This window comes from Monopterus albus, unplaced genomic scaffold (assembly GCF_001952655.1).
Source record: "Monopterus albus unplaced genomic scaffold, M_albus_1.0 scaffold198.1, whole genome shotgun sequence".
Classification (NCBI taxonomy): Eukaryota; Metazoa; Chordata; class Actinopteri; order Synbranchiformes; family Synbranchidae; genus Monopterus; species Monopterus albus.
The window spans coordinates 336158-345132 of record NW_018128078.1 but is presented as its reverse complement, the minus strand read 5'-3'; the positions used below and the strand labels follow the sequence as shown (position 1 = coordinate 345132).

The window sequence follows — 8975 nt, the reverse complement described above, 5'->3', positions numbered from 1 at the left end:
CAGACACAGTTGTCCACACATTGGGGATCGGAGGCAAAAATCTAACTTGGGAGCTCAAAATGAGGCAGATGAGAATTATTCATAACGACCATGTCTGTGTAGATGACCGTCAGGGCCAAGGCTCAGTAATGAGCTGCAGGAATATGCACGGCATGTTCGCTCTCGGCCCACAGTGAAAAATGACATATGGCAGGCCAAGATGTCCACCATCACACACTATTAACCATTTAGGATCCGAGTCCCCGCTGGTGATAGGCCTGTCCTGATCCTGACCTTATTAACAAAGCCCCTCAGAGGCACATTAAAGCCAACAAAATGCAACGTTTACTGCAGGTCTGCATGATAGAGGAAGAATAGACTCACATGTGAACTGCTCTTTAGAAGCTTTATCAATCAGATGTTACCCCCAGCATCCTACACGTCAGGAGCCACATGACAAGGGATGAAGCTTTGAGTCATCTTTAATGTTTTTATAGATAAAAGATTTTCAAGTTAAACTTCAACATGTATGAAAATGTCTATAAAAATTAAAATGGAAAGACAGGGACTACATGAAGGAACAAGGTATTATCACAGTAAAAATGCAAATTAAATCAGGCTTCCATGAGCATGAACAGGGAGGCAGAGGTACTTTAACAGCATCACTTCACAGGATTAAACCCTGCCATTAAAGTCGGTAATGTGTCCCTGTGATAAACAGCCAGAAAATCAGAACCAAAGGGAAAAAAAATGTGAGTAAACGTTACAGAGCAACAGTTTGTTAGAGGCTCATACTTTGTGGAAACATCTCACTGGTTTGAGGTAAAACGCTGCACTTAACTCCTGAGATGCACAGAAAGCTTAGATCAGCAGCTATGACACTAAGAACCAGCTACTGGTCCAAATCCACTGATCTGCAGCAGCTCCACACCTCCAGGGTTCTATCTGCGTTTCTGCAAAACCATCACCAACAGCATTCAGTTTTCGGCCATTTCCACTGATGGTGAATATTCAGTGATTATTCAACAGTGTTTCTCTGGATTTAACATGTATCCATGTTTCTCAACAGTGACCCACTGGTTTACTAAAGCGGCAGGTGGGACCCAGGACCTGAACTGGTGCTACTTCATTTGACTTGCCTTCCTCCACAGTCCTGGACCCAGCCCCCAGTGCAGTGAAACCCAGAGATGCCCAGAAACCAGCAGTGGGGATCCTGGAGTAGATCAGATGTGTGTGTCGGTTGAGTTCAGCCCGGAGCAGCAGATGGTTCACTGACCGGCCATCAAACTAGATACACTTTAATACAGCTGAAGGATTGACAGCTTTTCCTTTCTACAACCAGCTCTATGTGCTATAGTTTGTCTTCATTACATACATTTAATCCCTTTTCTTTCCCTTCCATTGTAAAGCTAAATGTGTAGACTGGAGAAAACTGATGCAACATATTGGAAGTAAAAAGGTGACAAAGCGTCACAGGACATAAACGGGAAAGGGAAGAAGTACGTTTACCCAAATACTGGAGAAAATCAGTTTAGACTATTTACTGTGTTTCTGATACTCTACATCTTTATTCCAAAACACTTCAAGGGAACACAGTGTACTTGTACGGCATTGCATTTATCTGACAGCTACAGAACATAAAAAAAAACAGACACACTCTTCTACCACTACAATTATTTTAATTATAAAAATTAAAGAGAGAAGACAAGTTCAACCTGAAACATCATTTCTTCTGTCCACTGTGACGGGGGGCTGTACGTGTGAATTGTTTCATTATTAATAAAAACAAAAACAGCAATCAGGTTTAACTGTATTATTACCCTAGTAAATATTGCCGTTCATAAATGTGTACTTTTTCCTAGTATGTTGACTACTGGCCTTGTTGCCCTGGTGTCCTTTACTTCGGTCTGGTATCTGCAGACGTGCTCCACCTTCCCTGGCTGGTGTCTGCAGTCCCTGTTTCTTCTGCGTTTCATGGACGCCAGCGAGAACATCCGTGCAGCAGTGCTTCGCGGCTGCAGCAGTCCTGGCGCACTGACAGCGCCTTTTGGATGCAATTATGTGCTGAGAGGCCCCGTGAGGGCCCCATCCACCTCAGAGTGCTCCGTCAAGAGCCCGCTGACAGCTTGGAGCGCCGCCCTATGCCGCAGCTCTTCCATCCTGTTCCAGGACTCGATCCACAGCGGCCCAGAAACTCCCTCCAACCCCCCTCTTCAGTCTCCAGTCTGTCCCCCAGCCAAGCCTCAGCCCTGCTCCCTCCACACAGGCTCCAGATCCAGTTCTTTATGCGACACCTTCCTGCGGAGGCCTCTTCAGAGGAGCGAGGGGGGCGGGGTTCAGCTCCACCATCAGAACCCACACCTCACCACAGCCATCCTCCAGGACTAGATCCTGGTCTCTGCTGCCAGACCCTGGCTGGTTTCTGCTCCGTGCCAGACTCTGTGTCAAACCTCGGCCCACAACACTTTTAAAAAGTCGGTGGACGCTGTGCTGCTCGATCTGTGGCGAGGTGTGCGAGTGGCAGCTGAACCTGGATCTCAGAATACCTAGAGCTGGATTCACCGAAGACCACAGCCGCGCAACGCGACACGCACAGTATCTGTAGCGAGCGTTTAAAGGGAGCCGCTGCTCAGACCCACCGGAGTCGGCCCGCAGACCACGGAAAACCCGCAGGGAGGCGTTTATCTGCTCAGTAACACGCCAAGCAGCTGGGTTATATCCTACACACAAACAAGGAAAACCATTTCCCTGTGTCCAGTTGCCCTCCCTAAAAGGAAGGCAGGTTGAGCCTGTCCTTGTCTTCTAGGTTTAAACTGAAGCACCGGTGCGAGCCTCTGTCTGCGCGCACTTTGTTATAGAAAGACACACGGGAGATAAATACCATACTAGTTAATATGCAAAAACGAAAATTAATTTCAACTCAAATGAAATTTTTACATTACTATCAGGAGCCTTCACTCAAACTGGGCTTAAACAACTGGTCAAACTAAAGCTTCTTCTTCTTTGTCACCCCACACAAACGTCGGAGGGAGGCACACCGAGTGACACAATCTGACTAAATGTCTATGTCAATGTACAGAAAACTACAAGTGCTAATAAGTAACAGCAGGCTTTATACATTCTTAGTGCTTGTATTTCCAAAAGTATGTGAACATACTGTGAAGTATGACCGGGCATATTCAAGTATTCTGTAATTATACCCGACAAAACTACATGGTTGAACCACAGCAGGGCAATGGACATTAGAGAGTTTTCAGTTTGGAAGCAGGAGAAACGTCATCGCCATCAGGTTAACATGATCTGACAGAGGCATAGGGCTTGTGAACGGAGGGGTTTAAAGCCTTTCTCCTGCATTCAAGCATTTCTTCCAGGACATGTCGGCCGACTCGGTCCATTCCCCAAGTTTCTGGATTGCTTTGTGTGATGGAGCCAAACCTCTCATCGCAGTTATGTCATACAGTAACTGTGCACAGCAGTGTTTCTGGAGAGCTGTGTGCACGCTGGAGTGTGGAGGGGGTGACGGACGGCTGCCTACCGCCTCACTTAGAAAAGAAAATCAGATGGAAACTACAAGGCGTGCCACATTCTAACCAGAGGGCCCATTAAAAACATGGCAGCACACCGAGAGCATATGGTTGTGTCACATGAGGACAGCTCTGTCTCCTTCCTTCTCTTCCGTCTGTGTTTGTCCCACTGTGAACACACGGGCGAGCAGCAGATAACGTGGCAGCAGTAAAGCGCAAATGTGGAGCTGGAAGCTCACTCAGATAACAACACCTTTACTGCTCTTGTGTCCCAGGGATGGGCGTCCTCTCTGAAGCTGAAGGAAAACAGGGCCTCGCCTTCCTTTATAAATGGATCTTTCAACTGTTGCATTTTAAATAAATCCCCAGATAGCAGTTGACAGACCTTTGATGCTGATGGGAAGGGGAGGGGGTGTCCCTTTTATTTCTGTGGCTCCCTGTACAAAACTGGCCAAAATACATTTCAGCATCAGGTAGACATTTATTAAACATAGCCGTTTCCATATCAGGGTAATTAATCAACGGCTGGGGGCAAGTTTTTATGCTGTCTGTTAAACATCATTCAACAGGACCAGAAAAGAAAAACAAGTACAAGTATTCTACAGCCAGTTGAATAGTCAACGAATATATATTGCATTGTGATCTTCATGACATCATGCATCGAATCGAATCATGAAAATCACATCACCTCATCCCTAGTTATCCGAACTAAACCAGCGGTCTGACATTAGTTAAGACAATGCCAATTATACATTGGCATAACTATGCTAAGAGCAGTAGAGCATCATGACAGCGGGGCACATGGCTAATAAAATTAGTAAGGCACACTCGGTTAAGTACTCTAATGTGTTTAACTTGTGTTTAAAACAGTGGGGAAAACACAAACACTTTGGTAAATTAAAACGCTATCAGGACATAAAACTAGGCAAAGCTAGCACAGACCCAGCTAACATAAGACTGGCTGGGCTAGGGTTAGTGCCAATGCAAAAAAAGCCAACATAGAGCTAAACTACCAATCACTCCAGATCAGCCAAAAGGACACAAAGCTATAACAGCATGGCTAAACACCAAGGCAAATTGCATTAGCAGGCCAAAGAAAATCTGCTAAAATAATACGACTAAAATACTGCAAATCAGACATTTCCAAGTCTCCAAGTCAGGTGAGGATCGAGGACGTCCTAAAATTCTCGCCTAGTCTCGTTTCCTCGAGTTCTCCCTCCTTGCAGCTTACATAGGCGGAACATTGACTGTATAAAACATGGACCACAAGTCAATGCTCATGGACCCCCTGGTGGCTGGGTGAGGTATTGGTTATAAATCCCACCCAAGTTGCCCCCGATGGTTAGAGTCATTGGTATGAGTTGGTACCGCAGACGGCTGCCTCGGTTCTGTACCAGTAACACATTCCTTGTGCAACATACTTGGCCAAATAAAGGTGATTATCCTTATCATTATTAATAAAGTGGCATGTTTCAATTAATCCTGGCGGTTTGTTGCAGTCACTCCGCCTCTGGACGCTACTGTGTAGAATCTAGTTGCAAAAGAGCAAGACTGCTTCATTTTTGCATATTGGAGGAAGTGGTGATGCCATGTCCATATTTATGGACCCTCAAGAGACTTGGGCCGTACCCAGTGTGTTATGAGCGTGACTACTACTGCAGTCCAACGTTAGCTGAGAGACCAGCATTTGTGAGATTCGGAGAACAGGACTTGTATTAAGAAATGGCAGCAGATGCGGACCAAGCTTCACTTTACACTGAAATGTTAAAGACTGTGAAAATGTTAATGAAGCTGACCAAGCGTCGGAGCAGAACAGCAGCTGCACCAGGCATCAGGAGGAAACCTGCCGCCGACAGGTTTCCTCACCTCTGTTTCAGTGCTTGGTGCTGGGGGAGATGCAGCTAGTCAGAGCTCTGCAGAGCCGCAGACTGAAACCAGCCGCACTCTTCAAGCGTGAAATTAATATTGCTGTTTTTTGTTGATAATCCAACAGTTTGGGGCAAAAAAAGCCCCAAACCAAACTGCTTTTCCTCAACTTTTATACACTTCTTCTGTTACCAAAGAAATGAAACACCACAAACCGGCGCCAAGTCCTTTTTATTGAAATGGTCAGGCTGCTCACATACAGACAGGCAGTGTTGGACCGAGTGTGATGAGGATATTGTAAAATGGCAATCACTTTTACTGGCCAAGTTTGTCACACATACGCGCACACACACTGATGGCGGTGCAGTCCGTGCAGGGTGCTGACCTGCTCTATCAGGGACAACGCGGCGTCCGGTGTCTTGCCCAAGGACACTTCGACATGCGGACCTGGGAGAACGGGAATTGAACCGCTGACAGTTCTGCCTCCTGAGCCACAACTCTTCCCTGGCGGCCACTTAAATACATCCTTAACTGCGTTTAATTCAGTGTCACAGTGATGGTTGTCAGTACGTGCATGAGGACACTGCACACAGGAGCTGCTCGTCTTGCTTCTGCTAGTGGAGACACGGACTACACCTGAACTGGCAGCATGAAGCTGTGAATCACTGCTAACTTGCTGCCTTCATCACACATCTGCTCAGATAAGGTTTAATATACTGATATTTAGGCCATGCCTCTGCATGGAGAGACAAATATGTCTAAATTTCATCAGTGTACACTCATTCAGTTACCATACAGCTTTACATCTCATCTTTTTTTTTCTACTTTTATTTTAAATATTACAATTTGAGTTTTTACTTTATCCATATCTAATATTTGACTTTATCCCAGTCTATTTTTACACTTAGTATCTAAAACGGTTGACTGTCAAACATTTTTTTCTTTAAATCAAATATGGGATGCAAACCCAGCACAAAGACACTGAAATGACTACAGCTGAGTGGGCTGCTTTCTGCCCATCACTGAGTTTGTGTTCTCTGTGTATCTGAAGCGGAGTCTGGTGAGCAGGTTGGAGCTCGAGGTCCCCCTTTACAGGTTCAGCTCCTGCAGCTGCAGAGAAACATCTCCAGCCTTGACATGAAGAAACAAACTGCTGTGTTTTTCTGTGTGGCCCCAGGCCAGAGAATAAAATGCTCTAATTGGAGCAGAAAACGAGTGTCACTACAGCGATGCATGACAGCACAGATGCACCGAGACGAGACTGAGAATCTGACACGACCGCTGAAAGACCGAGCACACTTCGACCTACATCACCTCCGACAGTCCCTGCAGTGCTGCTGCCGGACGCAGAATCACAGTGAGACACACATTCACAGTCGACAACCTGAAGGTGTCACACAGTAAATGCATGTATTAGCAGGCCAATGAAACACCAACGCCTGTGTTTTATATACTCTGCAAAACAACATTTGAGCAGTGTGCTGCTCCGGAGGCTTTTTATGTCGACCGTGACCTGAACCACTGCCTTTTTACAAAAGCCATTTATTTTACTTTAACTGTTTCACAAATCAAGGTGGAAACATGGTAGAAACTGAATTGAAAATGTAAAGGTTAGGCTCTTTTCCCTGAAATGGATTCATGTTTCAGAATAGACTCAGGTTCCCACTATATGTTGTCATTTTACTCTCATCACTTTCTTACGCTTCGTTTTCTTGGCAGAAATGGGCCTCCATTAAATCAGTTACTTCCTGATCAGATGGAGATTTAAATCAAAAACATTTAAATAATGTTCAAATTTATATAAAAAAACAAAAAAAACACAAAAGATTTTTTCCCAGCCAAACCAGAGAAAAACTCCCAGGTTTCTTCTGTTGCTTGGATCAACAGATCTTTTTTGGGAGTGTATGCAGATATGTAGTTTCAGAAGTGTATGGTGTCCTGACGCCCCAGTGCTACCAAACGTCTGTGGGTACACAATAATTTGTTCCAGGCCTGAACCAGGCAGCCCAGGTGGGGCTGCAGACTGGGCCCAGCGCCTGGCTGCCACTCAGCTGGTGTGGTGAAGAACAGAAACACAACAAAGGATAAAAATGGATCCAGGCAGACATATGAGGTGGCACCGCCTGTGGGAACATGAAAGCTTTTACACATTAACCCTGCCCAACCACACACTGAAAAGAGAGTTCTCCTCCAGCTGGAAGAGACGGGCACATTTACAGGTCCAGACTTGACGTCTCCAGCCTGGCAGACGGGCTTTGATTTGGAGCTCCGCGGTGCCGGAGCTGCTCGGCCTGGACGTCATCACTGCATCTTTGTAGGGCTTTGAGTCAGGCCTTGTGACCGTTCAACAGTAACAGACCCAGGTGTCAGCGCCCCAGTCCACGGTGCATTCAGTGACCACCATCTGCCAGCAGTGTCTCAAAACGCTGCTTTAGAGAGGCCCAGGAGAAGGAGGAGGTGTCGACCTGGGAACAGAGGAACTGCATCTGAATATACACCATTATGAATTGTAAACAGCTTAAAGGAACAGTGCAACACATTGGGAAACGCGTGTTAAAGGACAAGGCCAATCATTTTCTGTATCAACAGTCCCCATGCAGAGACTTAAACCAATGACGATCTCCTCTACTCACAGTGAGTGCCTGTCAGTCCCGGAGCAGATTACTGGCCTGTGCCACTGACCTCCATTGTTGTTTAAAAACAAGAGCACATCAGGGAAACACACTGCTGTTTCCTCATTACAAAACACCAGGCCCTGATATCAGTTAAAAATGTTGCCCAAGGCTGTGAGGAAAGCAAGGACCCTGTTGCATTATGGGAACTGTAAGACATGGCGCTTCTGAGATACAATCCGATGTGGATTTAAATTGCCGTTACCTTGCTGATGTGTGTGCGGGCGACATCAGGTCTCCTGCAGAGTTGCTTCAGACGCTTACACAGCTGCTCAGGTGTGGAGTACAGGTACTCTGCTGCAACAAAAACACCAGAGAAGACAGATGCTACGTTATGTGCTACCAGAGTCACTGCTTCTTAAGTAAATCTGCCTGAAGGAGGGGTCTGAACATGGCATCTCTAAACACCTACCAGTGTGTTTTATTACCTGGGAATATTTCAGGATACACTAAAGCCTTAGGACACAGAGGGTAACAGCCACAGTGAACCGCCTCCAACCTGTTAAACAAATATTAATAATAATCTATTTATATAGCACTCTACAACTAAGGAGCCCAGAGTGCTGCACAGTAAAACAAATATACCAGGTGGAAACCATGCTAAAACAATCAAATCTAAATACATTAAAACACAGATTTCTAAAACTGAATTATAAAAGTATCATGCCAAAGTAGAAGTAACATAGCACAACAAGATAAAACAACGTTAACAGGGGATGTGAGAGCGGATTAAGCATAAAAAGCCTACTTAAAGAAATGGGTTTTTAAAGCCGACTTGAAATCTGCTAACTCAGTCTTAGAGCGTACCTCTAGAGGAAGGGAATTCCAGAGGCTGGGGCCATATACAGCAAAAGAACGGTCGCCCCATTTTTTAAATATCGAGCTGGCAGGACAACCAGGAACAACTGTTCTGAGGAGCGAATGGCTCTATGAC

The 8975-nt window shown here is 45.6% G+C and overlaps 1 protein-coding gene across 1 annotated transcript in view; it reads right to left on the bottom strand.

Annotated features, from left to right (window-relative positions):
- Positions 1-4388: 4388 nt before the first annotated feature.
- gtdc1 (glycosyltransferase-like domain containing 1) overlaps positions 4389-8975 on the bottom strand; it is a gene marked incomplete at its 5' end in the record, with an annotated part of 21958 nt that continues 17371 nt past the window's right edge. Inside the window, 3 exons of the mRNA XM_020617983.1 lie at positions 4389-7834; positions 8247-8338; positions 8470-8540. Of these exons, the coding sequence (XP_020473639.1) occupies positions 7760-7834; positions 8247-8338; positions 8470-8540 (238 nt within the window). The remainder of the gene's footprint in view (positions 7835-8246; positions 8339-8469; positions 8541-8975) is intronic.